Source organism: Protobothrops mucrosquamatus, unplaced genomic scaffold (assembly GCF_001527695.2).
Source record: "Protobothrops mucrosquamatus isolate PMUCROS unplaced genomic scaffold, P.Mucros_1.0 scaffold267, whole genome shotgun sequence".
Classification (NCBI taxonomy): Eukaryota; Metazoa; Chordata; class Lepidosauria; order Squamata; family Viperidae; genus Protobothrops; species Protobothrops mucrosquamatus.
Window position 1 is genome coordinate 34,276 of NW_015386612.1, and position 25,883 is coordinate 60,158.

The 25,883-nt window shown below is 39.2% G+C and overlaps 1 protein-coding gene across 1 annotated transcript; it reads left to right on the forward strand.

The window, feature by feature from the left end:
• Positions 1–24,064: 24,064 nt before the first annotated feature.
• On the forward strand, positions 24,065–25,606 carry KCNA10 (potassium voltage-gated channel subfamily A member 10). Its single transcript, XM_015814608.1, has one exon. The coding sequence runs from the start codon at positions 24,065–24,067 to the stop codon at positions 25,604–25,606; it is 1,542 nt and encodes a 513-aa protein (XP_015670094.1).
• Positions 25,607–25,883: the final 277 nt, after the last annotated feature.

A 25,883-nucleotide genomic window follows, 5' to 3' on the forward strand; every position in this document is an offset into this window, starting at 1 on the left:
TCCAGTTTTGGTCACCACATTATAAAAAAGACGTTAAGACTTTGGAAAAAGTGCAAAGAAAAGCAACTAAGATGATTAAAGGCCTGGAGACTAAAACATATGAAGAACGATTGCAGGATTTCAGTTTGGCTAGAGAAAAGAAAGACAAGGGGTGACATGATAGTAGTATTCCAGTATTTGAGGGGCTGCCACAAAGAGGAAGGAGGTCAACTTATTTTCCAAAGTACTAGAGGGCAGAACAAGAAACAATGGATGGAAACTAATGAAGGAGAGAAACAACCTGGAACTAAGGGGAAACTTCCTAACAGTGAGGACAATTAACCAGTGGAACAGCTTGCCTTCAGAAGTTGTGGGTACTTCATCACTGGAGGTTGTTAAGAAGAGACTGGACAGTCACTTGTCTGAAATGGTATAGTCTCCTGCTTGAGCAGGGGGTTGGACTAGAAGACTTCCAGCTCTATTCTGATTCTGATTTTTCTAGTCTTCAAGGATCCTTCAGGTTCAGCACAATTGTTATTAAGACATATTGTATATTTTACAATTTTACAAAACAGTTATGTTTACAGATAGAGCTTTAGGTCCAGAAACATTTCCCCCCTATGCAAATTAGGATGCCATTCTCTGTTCTTTGCTTTCTCAACCTATTTTATTTATTTTTGGCAATAGGTAAGGGGCCAACCCAGCTCAAAAATCACATTTTTCTGTACCAAAAATAAAAATACAGAAGGAGGTCTGTGTGTTTCTGTGTATTAAGAGCAGGGTTTTTTTTAGAAAAAAAAACACTAACTGAACTTTTGCACACATTTAAATAAGAAAGATTTTTTCAAAAATTGAAGACAACACAGTTCACATGTACAAGAGAGGTAGAGCTTTGATCACTAAGCTTGATCAGTATCCTTTAACTTTGTGGACCTTTGTGGACCTGTGGATATTTCTGAAATCGTATTTTTTAAACATATAATTGAATTAATTGAATTAAAAAAGTTAGAACAAAAGATGAATGAGCAAGAAGAAAAATTTAAAAAAGGAAAAGTTAGGAAAAAAGCAAGATAAGGTACGAAAAGCAAAAAAGAAAGAAAATGTAAAGAGAATAGGAAAGTTATGAATTCTGACTTTTTTGGTATGGATATAAATAAAAATACATCAAATTCTTATTTATTTATTTGATTTCTATAATAACTCATTCCCACAAGCGACTCTTATTCTAATATTCATCTCTACATTATTTCTATAATCCTTTATAATTCTAATCATCAAATTCCAAAATCAAAGTCCAAAAGTAGTTTTTATGTAGAAATAAAATTGGTAAAAGTCTTTTCTTTAATCAAAGCTGTCAATTTTGTCATCTCTACCAGATCCATTAACTTTACCATCCATTTTTCCATTGCATGTATTCGTAAATCGTTCCACCTTTGTGCATATATAAGTATCCCTGCTGGTATCATATATAAAAACAAAGTTCCATAAGATCTTTCAATCAATTTGTCCATTATCCCCAAAAGAACATAGTTGTACATTTACTTTTAAAATCTTCTGAATCAAAATACATATTTGATGCCACTATTTACTAGCTTTGGGATATAATATACAGTTGGATCAATGGGAGCAGAATGGTTGAGATTTACAGTGAATTATAACCTTAAAGAGAACTTCATAAAAAGATGTGTCTTTGGTATTTGATATCAGATAAATTATCAAAAATATATAATGGAATTTCAAATGTTTGCTGGAAATGTAATCAAACTGAAGGTACTTTTTTCACTTTTGTGAAAAGAAAGCTGAAACCATATATTTTTGTGAGCTCCTATTTTGTCCATTCTGGTCAGGAATATTGGGAGCTGAAGTCCAATCCATGTGGAACACTTCCAGAGTAGCCTTGATTTTCTCTTGACATTGAAGTACCTTTCAACAGGCTCCTATTTGTTGAAAACAAAGGAAGATCAAACTTTGATCAACTTATTTTAGATTGTAACTTGTCAATGAGATTACATGATGAAAGTATGAAACCAAATGAATCAAATACATGAAGTGCTGTCTTGGGTTGAGGTCTCATTTTCTCTCTTGTCATCATTAGTCATGCTGCCAGGTACAAACCAGAAGTTCACCAGCAGATCGGAATGCAAAGGTCCATATTGGTGATTAAACACAGTAAACAAATGTGGAAAAGAACTGAAATTATCTTGGACACTAACAGAAAGAAATATTGTTTAATACAAGTCTTTAAAATGTTTCCTCTTGAGAACTGACAGAGATGATCATCCAAGAGCAATATGTTATTTGTTTATGATGGCAATAGATTTGATTGGCAAATAAAGTTAAATTCACATGCCATGATGCTCATTGGACCATGACAATGATATTTCTTCAGGTTTAGATTATGAGTCACTTAATGGCATCATTTTCATTCTATCCCACTTTTCGTATATGTTCAAGTATGGCAGCAGTGGTCTGGCTTTGGCTTGAAGAGGTGTAGAAGGAAGGGAGGAAGGGAGGGAGGAATTGGAAATTATAGATTCTAATTATTTGATTACCAACATACTTGTCTTTGAGGGGATCCTTGAGGGGACTAGCACTGATGCTGTTACCTAGTTTGGGTAATGAAACACTTCAAGAAAACAACCAAGCTCAGAGAGCATGAAGGACCCCTCATTTCAACCCTGAGCTACAAATATGCCCCTTAATTGGTACACTCGCCTTTGTCTTTCAAAGGTGTTGGGATTTCAACATCCCAAATTCATGGTTCATGTCACTCAGTCCCAGCCAAAAGACAGAGATGGCAACACATCTGGAAGAGGCCAAGTTGGAGAAACATCTCCTAGCCAGGCTTTCCTTTTTATTGCAGTGTATTGGCCCTTATTTCTTGCCCTTGCAATTTATATTTTCAGTTCAACTTTTGACTGATTATATATCATCACTTGTGTCAACACAGAGAGAGACACTTTCTTGTCACAGTGTGACTGATGGTACTTTTTTGGCCGAGGGTGAGTGGGTGACTTTAGTAGAACAATTCCTTCAAAGAGACCAAGACTATGGAAGCTTTTTTTATTTCTTTAATATGTGCAAGTATATTCACAGGTATCCATCAGTGTGTCCAAACTTTGTAGTAGAAAGTCTCTCCTTCCCGTCTGTTACGCCCAAGGCACTAACTTTCTCTATCTCTCTCCCAGAGCTACTTGCTAGCAACCACCCACTCTGTTTTTTAAGTACAATTTCTGCTGTCCAGATTTTCATTAAGAGATAAGAATGGAATTGGATGAATTATTTTGGAGAAATTTTAAAGCCTTTCATTGTGCATCTTTTTTGGACCGTGTCAGTCTTCTTTCTGAGTCTGGGGCTTCTGTCCAGCCCCTCCAGGTCTGTGACTTCCCCAAGGTTTCCAGGTGCCCCTCTGCAGTCAGTCAGTTCTCCATCTGCCTTGGGTTTGGGGTGAATCACATCACATCCCTCTGCTTGCTTCTCTTAATCCAGGAAACCTCTGGGCAGTCTTCAGACCTCTTCTCCCTCTAGAGCCAGGAAACAACAACTGCTCTCTCTAGTGGCCCAACAATTCACAGTAAGTCTCTTTCCTGCACAGTCATTTCAAAATGCTTCCTGCCTCGATGCCTCAAAGCAGCACGGCTCAAAACTTGTCTCTCTGTCTTTCTTTTCTCTCCCTCCATATGGTTCAAATCCCCAGCATTTCCCACAGCAACTGAGGAGGTGAATTACCCCCCCCCCCAGGGCTGTAAAATCGCAAGACTTGTATATTACATTTGGCCAATGAGAATCTTGCCTCCATCTGCCCCACAACAGTCCTGGCAAAAAGCCAGGACAGCTCATCTGTTCTAACAGCACAGCTGCCCTCCAAGGTCACACCTGAGCTGCTTCTCCTTGTTTTGCTTCATTTTTTTTCCCTCTCCTGGCTTCCGCCAGCAAAGCAACAGCCAATCTGGTCACAAAGCCATATGCCACACTTCTCCAGGATATCTGTCTCTTCTCTGGACTGTCAGGTTTCCCAAATTGTACCCATCACCACTGTAATCAAATCCAGTCACCTTATTGCTGATTATTTTCATCTTTTTCATCCTTCCAGCCTTATGAACTTCTCTAAAGTTATCCAAAGGGCAGACTTTGCATAACATACCCAAAATGAGTTTGGTTGTTTGTGCCTTGAGTGAGGAATCTGGATTAATTTGTTCTATGATATGTCTTGGCAATCTATGATTTTCTCAAGAGTCTTCTCCAACATCCTAACATTCAAAAGTGTCAATGCATTTTCTATTCTGCTTCTTCAAAGTTGTATTTTTTTTTGCTTCCATACAGTGTCACAGGAAAAATTACTGCTTGCATAATTCTGATCTTATAGGTATCAACATGTCATTGCATCTCAATATCTTTTTCAAGGCCTTCATGGTTACTGGGCCAAGTGCTAGTATGCAGCATATTTCTTGACTGTTGGTTCCTTTATTGTTGATGTTGATCTTGAAAGGCAAAAGATCTTCACTACTTCAATATCTTTATTGTCACTTTTAAGACTGGTTGTTTTACCTGTGGTCATCAATTTGGCCTTCTTTAGATTTAACTGTATCCCCCTTTATTTGATTGTGCCCCTTGAACAAGTTATTGATGTTTCTTCCTTCAATTTTAAAACTATATTCATTTTCTTTCAACCCAGCCTCTCTCAATATATACAGTATTTATCATACAGCTTAAATAAATAATGAGAAAGTATGCAGCCTTATTTCTGCTCTTTATTGGAGGATATACAATATCAGAGATTCACAACAAGCAGATGCAGATTTATTTATTTTTTTACAACGATTGAAATTCTTTTTCTCTGTTTCTGCACAATATGGAAAAGGACAGAAAAGGACCAGCTCTTGTGTTAAGAAGAATGGGCATTTTGTCTTCTATTCAACAGATCTGCCACTAGAGGTCACTACACATCCAGCTAATTCAGATAATTTATTTTAAACTAGTGTTTCTCAATCTCGGGCATTTTAAGATGTATGGACTTCAAGTCCCAGAATTCCTCAGCCAGCATGAAATCTACGCATCTTAAAGTTCCCGAGGTTGAGAAACACTGATTTAAGTATTAGCATAAAATAATTTGAGAGGAATTAGAGCTCATAGTAACTTCCTATATTTCTGAAACTGATTGGCTTTTTAAATTAAAATATGCATCTTTAAAAAACATCCTAATTAGGTCTTCAATCCCTAACTCCTGAGATAATGGCAACAGCATAAAATGTATAGTCCTACGGTGTGGATAAAGGCATACGCTGCCGGGCTTTCGTTCATTTGCTGTGATTGTTCTTGGCACTCCGTGGCCATTACCCATATTTGTGTGACTATCTGTTGTGTTCAGTGTGGATAGAGCTGCTTAGACTTTCCAGCCCATGGGATACTTCAAGAGACTATAGGAATACATTGGCTGGGAATTCTGGGAATTGCCTGTCCAGGATGGAAGGGTGGAGAAGACTGTCTTCTATGCCTATATGGTCATCCCCCAAAGATGCTGGAGAAGACAATGGTATTTCACTTAGTGGCAGGACTACTGTAGAAAGAGTTTGCTCCAACAACAACAACAACAATAATAAAGTTGGAAGGGACCTTGGAGGTCATCTAGTCCAAGCCCCTGCTCAGGCAGGAAGTCCTATACCATTTCAGACAAATGGCTGTCCAGTCCCTTCTTAAAGAGTTCCAGTGTTGGAGCATTCACCGCTTCTGGAGGCAGGTTGTTCCACTGGTTAATTGTTCTAACTGTCAGGAAATTTCTCCTTAGTTCTAGGTTGCTTCTCTCCTTGATTAGTTTCCATCTGTTGCTTCTTGTCTTGCCTTCAGGCATTTAGAGAATAGCTTGACTCCCTTTTCTTGCCTAGTCCTTTTTTTCATTAAACTAGACATACCCAATTCCAGCAACCGTTCCTTATATGTTTTAGCCTCCTGTCCCCTAATCATCTTTCTTGCTCTTCTCTGTACTCTTTCTAGAGTCTCAACATCTTTTTTACATCATGGTGACCAAAACTGGATGCAGTATTCCAAGTGTGGCCTTACCAAGGCATTGTAAAATGGTATCACCTGATCTTGATTCTATCCCTCTGCTAATGCAGCCTAGCACTGTGTTGGCTTTTTTGGCAGCTGCAGCACACTGCTGGCTCATATTTAAATGATTGTCCACTAAGACTCCAAGATCCCTCTCACAGTTACTACTATTGAGCAAGGTACCACCTATACTATACCTGTGCATTTGGTTTTTCTTGCCTAAATGTAGAACCTTACTTTTTTCACCACTGAATTTCATTTTGTTAGATAGCGCCCAGTGTTCAAGTCTGTCCAGATCCTCCTGTATCTTAAGCCTATCTTCTGGAGTGTTGGCTATTCCTGCCATCTTGGTGTCGTCTGCAAATTTGATGAGTTCCACATCTATCCCCTCGTCCAAATCATTGATGAAGATGTTGAAGAGCACTGGGCCCAGCTCAGCCCTGGAGCACCCCACTACACACTTTCCTCCAAATAGATGCAGTTCCATTGAGGACCACACAGTGAGTATGGCCAGTCAGCCAGCTACGAATCCATCTGGTGGTGATGCTGTCTAACCCATATTTTTCTATCTTATCAAGTAGTAGGTTGTGATCTACTTTATCAAATGCCTTACTGAAGTCCAAGGAAATTATATCCACAGCATTCCTCTGGTCCACTAATTTTGTCACTTGGTCAAAGAATGCAATAAGATTTCTCTGGCATGATTTGTTTTTGACAAACCTATGTTGGCTTTTAGTAATGACTCTTTGTTTGTCTCTAGGTGTTCGCTGATTCGTTGTTTGATTATCAACAGAACTTCTTGGTGCAATGTGTCTGTTGCCACAGGCTTGTAAGATGAGTGGAAGTTTGTGTAATTTTTATTAACGCTTTTTATTAACGCTTTCAAGGCATTACATTTCTTTGACACCTGCAGCGAGAGCTAGACAAGTTGGCCACAAACCATAGGCTGACCACAAACGTCTCTTACAACTGACAGGATGCAGCTTTTAACATTTGGCTAAGGTAGATTGCAAGCAAGCCCGTTACTGGAATGAAGGAGGGTGATGTAATCTTTAGCTTAAGCAGTGGTTGAAATGTCTGGAGGTGAACAAAGTTTATCATTAGCACAGTAAAAACATGTCTGGGGTAGTCAATGTATATGACAATGAAGTGGTATTAAAGTATCAAAACAAACAAAGGGATGGCTTTGTTTTATGCACATGTGTGACTGTCTCATAATTTTGTAACCAATCAGCAATTCCTTACTTTTGTTTCATGTAAGTAAATTGTATAAAAATAACTGGGTCTAGTTTTCAGGGCACTCCTTAGATGTGAAACTCAGAGGACTCCTCTTCTGCTTCTGCACAGAAATAAAAGAGTTTTGTCTTTCCTTGACCCTGTGTGGAAATTGGCTTCTTCACAGGTTCCTGTACATAGCCATCCTTATGGCTTACAGGCTTGTTTATGGTTTAATGGTCCTTACTGCTCCTTAAAGTTCCTTCTTCTGTTGTTTCCCCTGGTAGACCCAAACCTTGTCTTCTTGCTATTTTGTCATATTAGTTAACTTTGAATGATCTCAGAGCCTAACAGGTCAGACCTGGTTAGTATTTGGATGGGAGACCACCAGGAAATGCCAGGACTGGACTATATTAAACCCCCCCCCCCCAATCATCCTGGAAGAAGACAATGGCAAAGAAAACTAGATTGCACACTTATGAAGTCACTCAGAGTTGAGCTTAACTTATGGGAAACTTTCTCTCACCCATAAATCATTCTTCTTTATCAGGCCAGCCACTATTGTAGGGTCAAATCAGGAAAAAAACCTGATATCCTAACAGCTACACCAAATTGGCTCTGTCTATTTTGCATGTATCAATGTCTATCCTATGGTTATATTAAAATAGAAATACAATTCATCAAGCTCTAATGGAGAAGTATTCAATTTAAATGAGAAAGATTGAAATGTTGGTGTTATAAACTGCTTGGACAATTTTAGCCATACTTGAAATACTTATATTTGAAATGAGATAGGGTACAGCCAACCAATAACACATTTCCAACATTTTATTAATCTACTCATTTATCTCTAAAATACTAAAACAAATATGTAAATATATCAGAGAGGGCTAAATGCAGTTTCTCAAAATCAAATCAGTAGTACATGTTGAATGTCTTCATTTGATCTTTTTGTGAATTAAGTTATTTAGTGACAACATAAGATCCATTTTTTTCCTTTCCTTAATAAAGGTGTTTCCTCAGTACATTGTAGCTTTAAAATGTGATGTATTTTTTTCCCCCAGTCATAGTTTTGTACTCTCTGTGAACTTTATGCAGAGCAGGGCTGGCCCAAATCAACCTTGATTATTTAATGAAATATTTAAACAGCTGACCTTAGACATCCCTTCAACTGAACTGATTGTATTAGAATGGCAATTACTTTTCTAAACTGCTGCATTGTAGCTTGGTTGACTTCATTTATGACACCACTTAAACAAGCACCAAAGTTAATGTTATTTCTTCACTCTTTATGAATTAGAGTGAAGCTCAGATAATATTCATTGCCAGAGAACTGCAAAAGTTAAGAAGGTGGACACATCTGTTTTCCCAGAATCACTTCTGCAAATGTGTATAAAGTGAAACTGAATTGAATTTGGAATGCATTTTACAATATAGGGGGTTGACTTTGAAGTTAGGGTAACTTTACTGCAGTGGCCAGGATGCTGACGCTATGCCAACCATGTGCTGCCTGGCTCCCTTCTAAAATTTGGTCTTGGCATTTAAAGCCAATGTAATGTTGGTCAGGAAAAGGGAGATCCAGATGCAAGTTTGTCATGGAGCAAATTAAGTAAGTTTGAGTCAGTTAATATCTCTCCATCTATTGTGAAGATCAATTAAAAAGTGACAGCCTTATGTGCTGCATAGCACTTCTACCCAGATAATAAAAGGAAGGATGGCTGTGTGAACTGTTTGAGTCCATGCATATAACAAGCCAAATTGCCCAGGTTTTAACATTTGCTACAGAGTGCTTACACTGTTTTGATCCTTTCCAACAGAATTTCGAAGGCGAGAATGCGAGCAGGCCCCTTTTGGGCAATAGGCTGAGGTTGTCCAATATCTTTTCCCGAGAGACACATGTCTCCTTGTTATCTTTTAAGCAGAGTCTCCTGAATGGTTGTGTTTTTAGGCTGACTGTGGTCCAAGTAAGCTTTTTGTGTGTGTTCAAATCTTTTTTTTCCTCAAATCTGTCTGGCATTGAATTTGCTTTGATTTCTTAATTATTCATGATGATGGCTGCTCTTAATATTTTATGCTACTTTGGATAGTGGTGTTTGTTTCTATATTTTATTCTATATTTTCTACTTTATCGTGTAAACCTTTTTAGGAAAAAATATTTTGAAACGCAGCCTGAATCTTAGATAGTTGAGAAAATAATATTACTCCTCCTCCATTTTGGCAAAGATTATGACTGATAGTAATATTTAAATGTCTGGCTGACCGAAGAACCATAACAATAAAAATCCTATAAATAAGGCTTTCTCATTATTAATACCAAAAATCTTAACAACAACCAGGCATCTCTGTACCACAATCTTACTGCATTGGAAACTGGAATGATGTAATAAGGTTATGATGGCCCTTCAGGAAGAGCAGTGAAATTATTAATGGCACCATGTCAATTTGAGGAGAGATGGTTTCCCTTCAGGGTCACAGCTGAGTTCGGTATTAATTACTATATTTTGAAATGAAGAGGACAAGGAGAAGAGGAGAAGAGGTTTTGTTTCCCTGGTGATATTAAGCTGGGAGGATAGCATGGCAGATCTTGTTGACTGAGAATTAAGACTGAAATGAAGCTTCTAAGAGATTGTCTGTCCTATCAAGAGAGGCCTAGTAAGCAGGGCCAGCTCTAGATATTTTGACACTCTAGGCCAGGGGTGTCAAACTGCCGGCCTGCGGGCCGGATGCGTCATGCCGAAACCGCGCCCACCCCATTGCCGGCAATGGAAAAAGGTCGCGACACGTCACGTGACATTGCGAGTTTGACACCCCTGCTCTAGGCCAATTATAATATGGTTCTCATTATACATATGGCAACAATTATATTTATTTATACTTATAAATAAATTATGTTTCACCCTCAAGCCAGTGAGTTGGTCCCCACAGTGCACCATTATCACTTTTCAAGGGTTCTCTTGATCGGGTTGTTTAGTTTCTGTATTGGGTTGGTATTTACTGGGATGTAGGTTTCTTCTTCTTCCATAATTCTTTGGCTTTTTGTATATATTGTAATCTGTCCATGATAACCATGGTTTGGCCTTTGTCTGCTGGGATGATGATTTGGTCCTTATTTGTTTAAAATATAATTTATTTATAATTATAAATATAATTGTTGTTACATGCATAGGGAGAACCAGAATATAACTTGCCTAGGGTGCCAAAATGTCTAGAGCAGACATGTCAAACTCGCGATGTCATGTGATGTCGCACGACGTATCGGAGCTTTTTCTCCATTGCTGGCAATGGGGTGGGCGCGGTTTTGGGATGACGCGTCTGGCCTGCGGGCTGGCAGTTTGACACCCCTGGTCTAGAGTGATTTCTGTAAGCATTTTTTCCTATATCTGACCAATTCTTTCTTCCTTCTTCTGACAAGGCAGAGAGATTGAAGAGGAAGGGATTACAAGAGAATAAACAGGCACACAATGAAGAATACACATTGAAAGGAACATATTTGGGACTGCTGATGGCTATCATATTCTTTTTGACATGTATTCCCCATTGTCTGCCTGTTTGCTCTGTTATAATATCTTCTTCTCCAGTGACTATAAATACAAACATGAATTCCCTTCTTGCTTATTATCCCCGTGCTGGAGTGAACACTCCAAAGTGTGGGAGAGTGGGGTAAATGAAAGCAGCCACAGGCATATGATTTCTCATTTAACAACTGTTTCACTTAACAACAGAGGTACTGATCCTAATTGTGATTGATAAATGAGGATTACCTGTATACTCTGGGAAAAAGAATGTATATTTAATTATTGGGTGCAAACCAGAGCCCTTAAAATCCATTTTTGTCACAAATTAGAAGGCCCAGTTTTTTAAAAATGCTCTCCTTTCTTTTGCATCAGGTACAGACACAAACTGGAAGACTCATATTGATTTCATGATAAAACAGTCTTGAATGCCAGGGCATTCCAACTATAATCATGCTTTATTTTAGAAAATAAATTTACCCCTTGCTCGTTTTATTTTCAAAGCACTTGGACCAGTGAAATATAAAACAATAAAACCTGATCAAAATATGTGTGCAGAGCATGTTCTGACCTTTCAGCCTTTCTTGATTTCTTTGCATTCTTCAGAGGTTCAAGGATTTCAAAGTTGGTTCTGAGGCAATCCCAGGCTCCAGTTAGCTCCTCTTCCCTGACAGAAGAAAACACTTAGTTAAATGAAGACTGAAAACCAATCTGCTTGCCAATGAAGGGGGTTGACCTCTCCTGACCACTCTTCAGCCATGATCAGTTTGCATTGTTAACCTCAACCTATGGTCAAACTGATACTTGTTTCTGGTGCTGATAAGATGATGGACAATGATACCAGTGAGAAGAAAATACAGTTTGATGGATGTGCCTTGCATGGGCAAGCAAAAGGCAAAACCAAGTTTCTTTTTCAGGTAACATCTACCCTAGACCATCCTCTCTCTCNCTCTCTCTCTCTCTCTCTCTCTCTCTCTCTGTTTGTATGTACATGAATTTAGAATGAATGTAAGTCAGACATGTCAAACACAAGCCCCGGGGGCCAGATGCGGCCCGCGAAGTGGTTTCATGTGGTCCGCAAAGCCACCCTGGAAAAAGTGAGAAAACGGCCCCCTCTGCCTTGGCCCAGGCTGGCCGGGAGCCAATGTACAATTTTGTGGTGGCCATCTATGCTCCACAAGGCTGTCTGGAAACAGCTCCTGCTGTGCCGGCCCTGCCCCCTGGGTGCATGCTGGGGAGGTGTCACCCTTTGTGAGGAATGAAGAAATGCACCATCGCCTGGAACTGGCCAGCAAATGACCTTCGCCTATTTCACCTATCCGGCTTGATGGGCTCTGGGGGAGGGGTTTCGGCAGGCAGCGGGGTGCTCTCTTCATAGTGCCAAGAGCTGAGCCAGGTGGCGCGAATCTGATGAGAAGTGCAATACTGCCTAGCCCCCAGTCTGCCCAGTTTCAGCAGGCAGCAAGGTGCAAAGCTGACAAACTTCGCACCGCCCGACTGAACCTCTCAGCGCTGTGAGGAGAGCGCCCCGCTGCCTGCCGAGACCGGGCAGGCTGGGGGCTGGGCGGCATTGCGCAGGTAATGTTGACTCTCATGCTGCTCATGGCATCCCATCTCCCAGAACCCACCAAGCCAGATATGTGAAGTAGGTGAGGGCCATGTGCTGGCTACTTCCAGGTGATGGTGCATTTCTTCATTCCTCACGAAGGGTGATACCTCCCCGGCTGCATTTCTTGCCTGTTTTCTCCCTCCCTCATCTCAAATATTTTCCCACCACTCTGTACTTAGGAAGGAAGGAAGGAAGGAAGGAAGGAAGGAAGGAAGGAAGGAAGGAAGGAAGGAAGGAAAGGGAGGGACTGAGGAAACTCCTGCCTTAGTCCTGCCCTGCTGCCCTTTCACCATCCCCTTGTCCCCTCCTCCTGGCCTATCCTGGGGGTCTCTCATCCTATTGCTAAGGAAGCTTTGGATACAAAACCGGGTCTACTCCCATGAAGAGGGAATGGGCCTCCCTCTGAATTTGCCCTCGTACCCATCATGAGCAACCTGGCTAAGGAGAGCAAGCACAGCAGCAGCAGCCTTGAGGAGGAGATAAGTGCAGCTGGGCGCCCCCTTGGGGAAGTGGGGCTGGGCTTGGTGCCGCAGGTGCTCGAGGGCCAGGCTGGGCATTTGACCTCTGCTACCCAGGGCTCCGGGCAGCCCACACCACCATCCAGCCCCCCCTGGCATGGCCTGAGAGGAACAGTGAGGCTCCTCCAGTGGACCATGCCTTGGCACTTGCGCTGGTCCCACCCCCTTCTGCCAGAGATCCTCAGATCTGTCCCACTCCTGCCCAGGCCCTCACAGGTACCCTTGACGCGAACGATGTAGAGCTGGCCATGCCCACCCAGTAGGCCACACCCACTCCATCCATGCCCACCCAGTAGGCTGCACCCACCCTGGCCACACCCACCCGGCCCCCCAAGGGCAACCGCAATGCTGATGCGGCCCTCAACGAAATTGAGTTTGACACCCCTGATGTAAGTAATTTGCCTTACGATTAAATAGAATAGAATAGAATTGAGCTGGAAGGGACCTTGGAGGTTTTCTAGTCCAGGAGAACCTATACCATTTCAGACAAGTGACTGTCCAGTCTCTTTTTAAAAACCTCCAGTGATGGAGTGCCCACAATTTCTGAAGGCAAGCTGTTCCACTGGTTAATTGTCCTCACTGTTAGGAAGTTTCCCCTTAATTCCAGGTTGTTTTTCTCTTTGATCAGTTTCCAACCATTTTTTCTTGTCCTGCTCTCTGCTTTGGAGAATAATTTGACCTCCTCTTCTATTTTCTATGATGTTGTGTCTAATTTCAGCACCACAATTCCATGGCTGGGGATGGTACGCAGCCTAGAGTTCTTGTGTTATGCATCGTTGCCCCTGGAAATTAATTGTGAATGGCATTAATTCCATTTGGGTTTTACATAACTGAAATGTGGTATCTCTCATACGTTTTGCCCATCGGCTGCCACTCTTCTTTTGTGCTGCTTCTGAAGGATGCAAAACTGCCCTCCTACCCTAATGGGATGACTTAAAGCAATGAAAGAAATCTCACTGAGTTCATTTTTTAAAATACAGTCTGGTAAAAAAAAGCGTAGCCTCTGAGCCAAAATATGGCAGCATAGCTGCCTCCTGTTCGTGACCGAGGCACAAAGTCCTAAATTCTTTTCTACTAGAGACTTGATTCCTGAAGTTACACTCTAGTTGAGAAGCACAATGCCAGGCTACTGGCATCCACTTCTTAGCAGAATCTACAGCTGTTCTTGTCACCAGATGGTAGGCAGGATATGGTCACAGATAGTAAGTAGAGAGAACTTCATTATACAAAGCTTTTATGTCCATTTAAAGGCTCTAGTTTTAACTTCTTGTTTCCATGGAGATTTCCTCCTCCCCTTTTCTGAAGCTTGAGTGTTATTAGGACATTTTAGGAGGCAAACTCTGCTGCAGATAAACGCAGGTCTTAGACAGCAGATGTCTTAAGCACCTGTGCAAAGGATACTGATTATTCTTATCAGTAGTTTATTTTCTGATAGTCAAAATTTGAGTCCTTTTTTTTTTACTATTGCTGCAAATCAATGTTATATTCTGCTTATATTCCTAAAAAGACTTCTTTAATCCACAATAGGCAATAGTAAATTAAGAAGATAAAGAATCCATTTCTTGATGACCCCATAATGACTTTTCTCTTTTTACTAGTGTTACGTTATATGGTCATAAACAAATAATAAGGCATGATTACATTTGGCAAATTAAAACAGTATTCCGTCGAGATTTCACTGGGATGAAGTGTACACCAACCTGAAGAGGCAGCAACATAGGTTTCTGGAACAGTATCATGATGGCAATCATGTAAGAGATGCTTGTGATGTCACCTTGTCCCCCTTTGGCAGTGATCAAACTTTCTTAAAGCCAAGACAATTTAGAGTCATTTTCTATTGGCTCTCTTTCAATCTGACATCCTTTGAAGAGAACAGAAACTAGGTGATCTACCTCTGGGAAATACATTTCTCAATTTTACAAATATGCCTGACTGATAACCTGGCTATTTTTAGGGAACGAATGGAGAAAGAGCAAATGACATCATGTGTGCCAATACACCATCTTGCAAATTATTCAAATTATATTATTTGTTTATATTATATTATTGCTTGCATAATAACATGACTCACATGACATACCTGAGCTTTCTTATGAAGCCTGGGCTGGGATGCAAAGTAATAAGGGACCGTTTAAGTACAAACATCCAACTATTTTTAAAAGGATAGGCAGGACAGTCTGGGTCACTAAAAACAGAATATACTCTTATGGCTCAGATGCATAAATAAAACCTAAACCATAACAGAATTGATAGCATTTGAAGTGGATATGGGATTGCAGCTTACCTCTCTAGAGGGAATGTTCTTAAGCATGTTTTTTTGAAAGCAGCACTTGTATTGTAAGCTGCAGGAGGACCTCCCAGTAACCAGATTACCTGTGTTTCAGGACATACATTATTTTGTCCCTAGTGTAACTCCCTGTACTGTTCAGATTGTGAAAAAGATTGGTGCCAGCAATATTGCTATTTATGTTCTCTCCTATATTTCCAGCTAATGTTGTCTGTCATATGCAAAAAGCATCATCATGCATGGAATGCCATCATGGCTTGTACTTCTCTCAAATTTCTAAAGCTGAAATTTACCTAGCACTTACCTAGCACCCTGTTTCCCAAAGCTGTCTCCCACTAAAAATAAAAAACACAATAATACTGCATATCCTCTTCCCAGTGTGCTTCTGATGACATTAACCAACAAAAGAGAGTCAGTTCAGTATAGTGGTTAAGGTGCTGGCCTAGAAACCAGGAAATTGTGAGCTCGGGTAAAATAGCACCAACAGTAATAGGCGCCTTGGGTACAATCCCAAAACAACTGGAACATTACTCGATGTGTTGACAAATTCATCATCAGTCAACTGCAAAAGGTAGCTTTACTCAGAACACTTACATCCTGCAACAATACCTCTAACACCATCAACATCTGCCTGTCCCAGGTTCTTGGAAAGGACTTGATCAGTAGTTAAAAATGTCAAATCCAATCTGAACATCCATCTGACTATGGGATGAACCATAAAAAACCAAGTGTCTGTAGAAATAGTGACATATAGCATCATCCAGCTATTGTGCTAAAATAACAGAAAGGCTTTATATCATTTCAGCGGGTTTAGATGATGCTCTAAAGTCAGGTCAATGGCCTACGATTTGGAGAGAGGTTAGACTACAATAGAATAGAGCTGGAAGGGACCTTGAAGGTCTTCTAGTCCAGCCTCTTATACTATTTCAGACAAGTGACTGTCTCTAGTCTCTTCTTAAAAACTTCCAGTGATGGAGTGCCCACAATTTCTGAAGGCAAACTATTCTACTGGTTAATTGTCCTCACTGTTAGGAAGTTTCTCCTTAACTCCAGGTTGCTTCTCTCTTTGATCAATTTCCAGCCATTGGAATTGGAAAGGGAACTTGACTTCCCTTACTTCTATAAGGATTGTGTGCCAAAAATTTGGAGGGCTCTTAGATGGCAACCAAAGATATCTTTGGTATCTCTTTGCTGCCATTTGGATTTTTGCAGTCAGATGTAGAAGTCCTAATCTTTCTCGTGTTTCTAACTGGGAATTAATTGGGCATTGCTCAATCATTTATTTTATTTCAGAACAGACAAAAAAAAAGATGTCTAAGTATCTTAAAGGAGAATTGCTCCACCTCAACTTCTCAAAACTGCAAATATCAAAATTCTCAGCTACTGTGTGAATTTAAGGAATGGTAGATCCCATTTATGAAGTGACTACTAGTTTAGGGAAAGCTGCCCTATCTACCTTTCAGTTGTATTATTTGTTTTCCAATCTGGGTAGAATCCAGAAGTGATTGGTTTCTTATTGCATTTATATGGGTTTAGCTCATTTGACTTCCAGGGGATTAACTTCAGTACAATTATGCAGGATTAAGTACTTTGGGGATCAAATTGCCTGTCACTTAAGCACCCAAGAAGACCCAGTCTCTGTTTGAGGGCGACTACGTTTTGAGAATGCTTTATTTTAAAGCCAAGGACAACAAGAGGATAAGATTTCACCTCTGTATTGGATTTCCGAAACTGATTCTTAGCCAAAGCAAACTCTTTCTAATGCTTATCATTGTAACAGAGAAAACAAGTAGAAACCTGTCACATCTGGAACAATTGGAAATCTCCCAGTGTTTCCCCCGTGCATTTTACTGCCTCTCGGATGAGCTGTTGAACAATATTTGAGGTGAGTTGCAGAATATTTTTATTGAATTTTTTTTAAAAAAAGGAGTTTATTTGGAAATTTGAAGTAGCAGAAATATAATAAAGATTGTAATAGACAAGAAACAATAGGATTAGTAAAATAATCCCTCATGAGATAATACAGTTACTTTAAACTGAATTTTAACTGTGGATGCTTTTAATCTCCATCTAAGTTTGACTTGTAGACATCAAAATTCTATACCCAATTTAGAATAATCCATCTGGCACAGAAATTTAAATAACTTTTATTTTTTCTTCTTGATTACTTTGCAGATTTTTTAGTAATTTTCATTCTCTTGGCATTTATTAAATGATTGTAACCAATGCTTGATGAGGAAAATAAGGAAACAGATGGAATAGTTTTTATTATTCTGTGACACAAATTTATCAGGGATAAACAATATAATTTAAATATTCTATTAATATGAAGATTAATGCTTGTATTCCAATGTTTCTATTAAGAATTCAAAAAATCACCTTTGCAGTCTTCAATGCCATTTTCTTATCTTTGATGTGTTCTACTGGGTGGTCAAATGTCTTACTGTTCATCAGTTACGAATGAATTAGGATCACTTAAATTTAAGGGCTTAACTGGACTGTTACACACAAAAGAGAAGCAGACAACATACCAACTCATCTAAATTTGGGAAATAATTTACTTATGGGTGTTACTGTGAATAATGCCTTCACTGTGAGTACCATTCATAGGACACTTCCTGCATTTTCTTGCATCCTAGTCAGGAATATTTGAAACACTAGTGAGGAATATAGAGGGTTTTTAGCGACAATAAAGGAGGGTATCATGGAAAAGAGAAATTAGGATAGAAATTAGCCTTCTCCTCTCCCTGCTTCCAGCTGGGAAAACTGTGGGCTGCATTTAACAGAGCTCCAGTGTTCCAAAGGGAGCAGGACTAAGATATTTTATTTTCATACCAAATTACTGAATAAAAGAAAAACAGTTTTAAGTATGTGACTTCAAAATTAGGAAGTATAATAAAAAGGGAGAAAAGGAGAGAGAAAAGCCTGGACAATTGCTATATAAAAATGTTCATAAGATATGACCATATTGTTCCAAAGTTGATTTTTAGGAGGAGGTTTTTTTTGTAGAAAAAAACCTGATTCAAATGTGACAAAAGACAGACACTGTATCAACAATCCATTGCTGCAAATGGTGTGCTGGTTTCTCGTTTCAGTGATGTACAACAATTCTAATTCATATCCTCATGTTTGACAAATCAATAGATATTAATATCTGATGATTTCCCCTATTGGGAATATATCCAAGAAAAAAAATGTTAACACATGGTAGTTGACCAAAAACCATATCAGCAATCTTAATTATGTTAGCTTAGATTAGAACAAGACCCAACTATATGAGTTAATGTTCCAACACTCCTCAGTTGCATCTCCATCAGGAAGGGAATAGTGATTCATTAACATACAATAGAAACAAAAGGTGATCACATGATCCCAGATCACAGCAACTGTCATAAATACATGCCAGTTGCCAATCCATGGGGATGCTGAAATAGTTGTAAGTAGGAAAAAAAGGGCATAAGTCACTTTTTTCAGTGCTGTTGTAACTTCAAGCGGTCACTAAACAAATGGTTGTAAGTCGAGGAGCACCTGTAAAAGGATGCTAGCATAAAGTCGTTTCTTCAGAATGGGAGAATCAATCCAATAGAAATGCAAGGCCTTACTATGAATACCAAGGTTAAAGAACTGCTGAGAGTTGAAGGCCAAAGGGAGAAAGGCAAGGCAAGGCAGGCTGAACTCTGCAAGGTGCATCTCAATTGCTGCTCTCAGCCAGGAATATATACAGTACATGCAAAACAAGACACTACTTTCCAAGAGCTGAAATAATTCTATCTGGACTGCTACCATTTTCTTGGGGATTGTGGCTTTGTTTACCTGACTTTGTACCAGCTCTGAAAAGCTACTTTGCTTCTTCCATGAGAGAGCAGGTATAACAAAACAATTCAACTTTGGAAACCCAAAATTAATGAACTTTATATTGAGAAGAAACTAAAGATCACTTCCTGGGAAGAAATGGTAAACTGAAGATGAATCCACCTGATCACGGTGGAACGAAGAGTCAAATACCAGCTAGACAAGGTGTAGATCTGAGATGATGAGATGATTTTACTTTATTGTAAGCCTACATTAACAATATTGCAATTCTGAAAGTAAAAATCTTTCCCTGCTACTTTTATCTGCCTGATCAATTAGGGTGGGTCCTTCCTAAGTTTCTTCCTCTGGGGGTTCCCCTTTCTTTTGTCTGATTATTTCCTAGGCAGCATCTCTTCTCTTTATCCCTGGATGAAATTTTCACTTACTATTACAGAACACATGGATTGACATATTTTACAGTACCCGCTGAGCTTCCTTCAATCCTTAGCAAAAGAAGTTTAAAATACAAGTAGCAAATAGCAAAAGGGGGGCTGAAACTTTGGTTTTAAAAAGTTGCAAATGGACTAAGAATCCAGATAAATTTGAAACAAGATTTTGGAATTAATTATAAGATTCCTTATCATGAAAAAATACTTTCATTTTGAATTTTTTTTTTAATGATAGGTTGCGACTTTGAAAATTGGACACTAGAGGGAACTAGAAGGAACTACTAGACAATTAAGAAACACTTAAATTTGACTTGCTAATACAGAATGGAGCAAAATATTTTAACATTGGACTAACTGAAGGATATTTTTGAACAATGTTCCCAGGAGTGAATTTTGACAGGAGTGTCTGCCTCTATAAACAGATTGTGTTCAAAGGATGTTTTGGAAGAGGAACAAGATTTTCCAGACAAGATAGACTGATCTGAAAGTGGATTTAAAAAGGACAAGCTGCAAGAATAATATGGAAAAAGATGCTACACCATATGCACAAAAGAAACAGACTGATGTCTTAATTGAAAGGGATACAAATAACAAATCACAAAAGTGACCTGGATAACTTTTTTATATTGGATTCACAAAAGAGGCTTCTTAAAGCTTTAAGAATTTTGTGATACGGGACGAAGAAAAATGAAAAGAAAGTTTTAGGACATTATTTGAAAGAACTAAAGAGCAACATTATTAAACAACAGGAATATGAAGTTGGTTTATTTGAATATAAAGTTGACTTATCTTCCCAACTCTTTCCTTTCCCTTTCCTAGTTTAGCCTTCTGATCCAGCCTTTCCTGGCAAAAAATATTAATGGTAGGAATTTGATTCTGTTGAAGTACAGTTGGCAAATAGTCAGTCTCTTTCAGCTTCACAGGATTAGCTACAGCACAATCTACTTCCTTTTACTTGGGTAGTTCTCTCTCTCTCTCTCCCTAATCTAATTATATGTGTCTAAGTTACAATCTGTTTGGCCCTGCGCATTTAATTTTTTTAACTATAGACCTACTTAAACTGTTTATGTTAAAATCCTATACAGGTAGTCCTTGACTTTCAACAGTTCATTTAGTGACCGTTCAAAATTACAACAACACTGAAAAAAAGTGACTTATAACCGCTTTTCACACTTACGATCTTTGCAGCATCCCCATAGTCACGTGACCAAAATTCAGACCCTTGGCAACTGACTTGATACTTACGACGGTTGCAGTGTCCTGAAGTCATGTGATCCCCTTTTGCAGCCTTCTGACAAGCAAAGTCAATGAGAAAGCCAGACTCACTTAAGAACCATGTTACTAATTTAACAACTGCAGTGATTCACTTAATAGCGATGGCAAGAAAGGTCATAAAATGTGGCAAAATTCACTGAACAACTGTCTCGCTTAGCAGTGGAAATTGTGGGCTCAATTGTAGTCGTAAGTCGAGGACTACCCATATATATTCGCATTAAGAACCAGTTCCTCCAAACTGCATCCATTTATAGCATCTGCTGTTTCTTTAGCCTGCGGTAATCAAAGCAGAACCTTCTCCATACATAAACTTCTCAAAAAACCTCTCCATGGACTTCTCAAAACAGATAATGTGGAAAATAAGCACAACTGCTGTTTTTGCCCCTGGTCTAGATTCCAGGCAGTGATGCTTCCCCAAAGGCTTGTGTGTGGAGAGGTCTGAACTCATATGAATGAAGAACAAAGGGTTTTGGCTGCTGAGCCCAGCCTGAGTCTTGAATTTAGGTACTAGCAATGTCTTCCAGAACACAGGAGAGTTTCTGTGTTATAGCATTGGCTACAGTTGCCATGGTGGTGCAGTGGTTAGAATGCAGTATTACAGGCTAATTCTGCCCACTGCCAAGGGTTCGATCCTGATCAGCACAAGGTAGACTCAGCCTTTCATCCTTCCGAGATCAATAAAATGAGGACCCAGATTGTTGGGGGGCAATATGCTGACTCTGTAAACTGCTTAGAGAGGACTGTAAAGCACTGTGAAATGGTATATAAGTCTCAGTGTTATGGCTATGGCTACAGTTCCCAATTATTCAACGTTAACCATGACACATTCTTCTCTATTTTTGCCCTGGTGTCTCCTTCTCTACATCTAATTATATCTGTTTGGCCCTGCTCATTTAATTTAAATACGATAGACACATATTTATGACTCAAATTGATCTTCCCATATGTTTCTTCATCAGCATGTCAAATTATTTTTAAGTTGCGAGACATATAAATGGGACGTGGGAGGAGGGACAGGCAGCAGTCTCAGAGAAGCAGCAATACAAAAGTTTCAAAAATGCCCTGATTTGTTTTGTCTGCTGGCTGGTGATGCACCAAGTGGGAGATGGCAGAAGCAGAAAGCAAAAGAGTGTATTTGTCATAAATGCCACACCTGGAAAACTAGACATTATTTGACTGGAAGTCACAACAGCGTTAAGGAATGCAAAACAGTAGCTAATCTTATACTGGTATTTTTTCATGCCAATGCATCTGTTGGTAGGAGTGCCTTTTTAAATCAGTAGTGAGAAAACAGCCAAAGATACTGAGATATCCAATATATTGCTTGGGCTTTAGGTTTCTCTACCTAAATCCAATAAGGCAGTGAGCTAAAAACCTCCTGTTTGCTTTCTTTTCTCGAAGAAGAAAATGATCTGGATGCCCTTTTATGCCATCTCTTCTTCAGTATTTCATTTTAGATATAAAGTTAAGGAGTAAGGTATAAATTGCCTTGTTTATCACAGGGAAATAAGGCAAAATTCTTCATAAAGGAATAAGCGTCTCCTTGATTCCCTTGTTTTTTCCTTCTCTATTCCCTTTCTCTCATTTTTCCCCCCCTAGTCCTTAAGACAACTAAGGAAGAAAAATTCTGCCCCAGTTGTCAGATCATGAAATTGTGTGCTCCCCCCACTGCCAATCCGTAGTGATGAAGCTGATGAACCTGTTGTCCTTAATTATCTATGGCAGGTAGCAAAAGAACTAGCAGATTCCTTGGCACCATTTCCATTCCACCAAGCATCACCTGACAGCAGGAAAACAACTATTAATTAAAACTAACTAATTTGAGGTGAAGCAGGGTTGAGTAAATTTAGCTGAACACTTAGTAAGGCAGCTTTCACTGCCTGTCAGGTTGTTTGATTAACAGGTCATAGGCATGAAGGGGATCTTGTAAGGTGAAACGGGAGGGAAATATTTCAGTTCTCTCTGCCAATCCTTGCACTGATAGCCCTCGACTTACAACCACAACTGAGTCTAAAATTTCTGTTGCTATTGTAAGTGAAAAATTTGTTAAGTGAGTTTTGCCCCATTGTATGTCTTTTCTTGCCACATTTGTTAAATGAATCACTGCAGTTTTTAAATTAGTAACACGGTTGTTAAGTGAATCTGGATTCCCCATTGACTTTGCTTGGCAGAAAGTCTCAAAAGATGATCAATTGGCCCTGGGACACTGCAACGGTCATATGAACCATTTTTGGAAAACAGCAAACACCAAAACTTTAATTTCTGTAGCATTAAAACAACTACAAAATACTTCTGATAGAGGTGGATCAAAGTCAGAGCTTAAAATGCTTATATGAACTTCACAATTTCTATACAAGGCAACATCTGAAAGAATAAATGAAAATTCCTGTGTAGAGTAATCCTTCCAGTTTCTAAAATCCGCCATTCTTCTTTATTCCAGCACTAAATAGGCTACTTGAATTCTTTCCCAAATGTATTTAAATTAATTTAGTACTGCAAAGTTTCCATAACTGAGAAATTTGTTAAATACTGGTATCACTGAATTATCAAATCTATTATTTTACTGTAGGCCTATGAATGTTACTTGGAAATTATTTGTGTTAAGAATGCAATATGTATTAATGTTAAAATCAGTGTTCATAACTTCATCAGTTTGTAGCATCTGCAAACTGTAGCATTTCTTTAGCCTATGGTGACCAAAGCAGAACCTTCACACACATACTTCTCAAAACTCATCATGTGAAAATTTTGACTTCTGCTTGTGGTCAAGATAAGCGTTTCCCATAAGCGAGCAATCCATTCATTCCCCACTTACTTAAAATAAAAAAGATGCATGCATATGCAAATGTCTGAACTATAAACTGGTAATGGAGGGTAAGCTTCCATTGCTTACCCCAACCTATCCTGTGATATTCTTTGAATATAAGTAGTAAAAAATATCTGTGAGGCAGAATTTAAAATACAATATAAAAAGCCCTTTATTGCAGTAAACTCACTTTGAATTTGCCATTTAAAAGAAGTGTCCACAGTTCTCATAGATTAATAAAGATATTACAGTTCATGGATTTCTGGTATCCATCCAAGAACTGTCTTTGTAAAACTTTATAATCTTGGGTATTGTAAATTATGCTGGAAGAACTATAGCTATAACAAAATATGCATTCCAAATATCTACAAGAATCCTCTTTTATAAAAAATATTCTGTTTGTTTAAAGAAGAATTATCCTCAACCCAGATTTATTTCATTCTTTGCAAGCAAAGCATGCATACATGCACACACATAAATCCTTTCTTCCTCTCCATTTGCAGATAGCATGGGAAAGACACCGCCTATTGGTATCTAATCTGGGCATTTAGGCTGCTCACCTGATTGCTCCCACGTGATGGATGTGTCCACTTGGAAAGAAATGGAGGTGGCACTGGTTAATTTTGACAGCACTGATGAAATAATGGAAGAGCCTTGTTTTTCAAGTGACCTCAGTGCTGCTGAGCAACTGCACAAAGAGCATTCCAGCTGTGCCAGCCTTCTGTCCAACTGGAGAATACTCATCAACAATGAGAACACCAACAATGAGACCATATTTTCCAAATTGTCTGCTGAGTTCTGCGACCACTTGGGGGCAGAGAATGGGGCCATGGATGAGGGTCACCAGAGGGTAATAATCAACATCGCTGGATTAAAATTTGAGACACAACTCAAGACACTTCATCAGTTTCCAGATACCCTACTTGGAGACCCTGAGAAAAGAATACATTATTTTGATTCCATGAGAAATGAGTACTTCTTTGACAGGAATAGGCCTAGTTTTGATGGGATACTGTACTATTATCAGTCTGGGGGTAAAATTCGAAGACCAGCTAATGTCCCTATAGATGTCTTTGCTGATGAAATCACTTTCTATGAACTGGGTGAAGAAGCGATGGATCAGTTCAGAGAAGATGAAGGCTACATTAAGGACCCTATCACTCTGTTGCCATCCAATGACTTTCATAGACAGTTCTGGTTGCTCTTTGAGTACCCTGAAAGCTCAAGTGCAGCCAGGGGTGTGGCTTTGGTGTCCGTTTTGGTCATTGTCATTTCTATTATTATTTTCTGTATAGAGACCTTACCTGAATTCAGAGATGAGAAGGAGCTAAAGCATGAAAGTAATAATGTAACCAAAGCTGTTATGGTATCTAATACTTTCACAGATCCTTTCTTCATGATAGAAACTGCTTGCATCATTTGGTTCTCTTTTGAACTACTTGTCAGATTTATCGTTTGCCCCAGCAAAACTGAGTTCTTCAGAAATATTATGAATATCATTGACATTGTATCCATCATTCCATATTTTGTGACTCTTACTACTGAGCTGATTCAACATAGTGAGCTGAATGGCCAGCAAAATATGTCTTTGGCCATCCTCAGGATTATCCGCCTGGTCAGGGTATTCCGCATCTTGAAGCTCTCTCGGCATTCCAAGGGGCTACAAATCTTGGGACAGACTCTCAAGGCCAGCATGAGGGAACTTGGCTTGCTCGTCTTCTTTCTTTTCATTGGAGTCATATTGTTTTCTAGTGCCATCTACTTTGCAGAGGTGGATGAACCACAGTCACATTTCTCCAGCATACCTGATGGTTTCTGGTGGGCTGTGGTCACCATGACGACTGTTGGCTATGGAGACATGTGCCCTACCACCCCGGGGGGAAAGATAGTGGGGACTCTGTGTGCTATAGCAGGGGTGCTCACCATCGCACTCCCTGTACCAGTCATTGTGTCCAATTTTAATTATTTCTACCACAGGGAGACAGAAAATGAAGAAAGACAAGTCCTGCCTAGAGAGATAGAAAAAATACTAACTAATGCAGTCACAGGGAATGGAAGTATAGATTCCCTGAATATTACAGATGAAAACTTTTCTCAAGAAAAGAAAAAAAAGTATTGAATATTCAACACCTTGAGAGAATTAAAGGGCACTGACTGATTGATTGATTGACTGACTGACTGACTGCTATATCATGCCCACACTGCGTAACTCTGCTCCCCTCTCTTTAAATAACATAATTTTGGTCTTCAAGGTGTTTATTTTTACTTTCTGATTTCTTGTGACATTCTTAAATAAATAGGTTTCCTGTTTCTGTCACCTAACATTCTGGTTCTTTTTTGTAATCTATCATTCTAAAGCTGTTCTCTTCCTTGTTTGCTTTGATATCAGTGGTTTC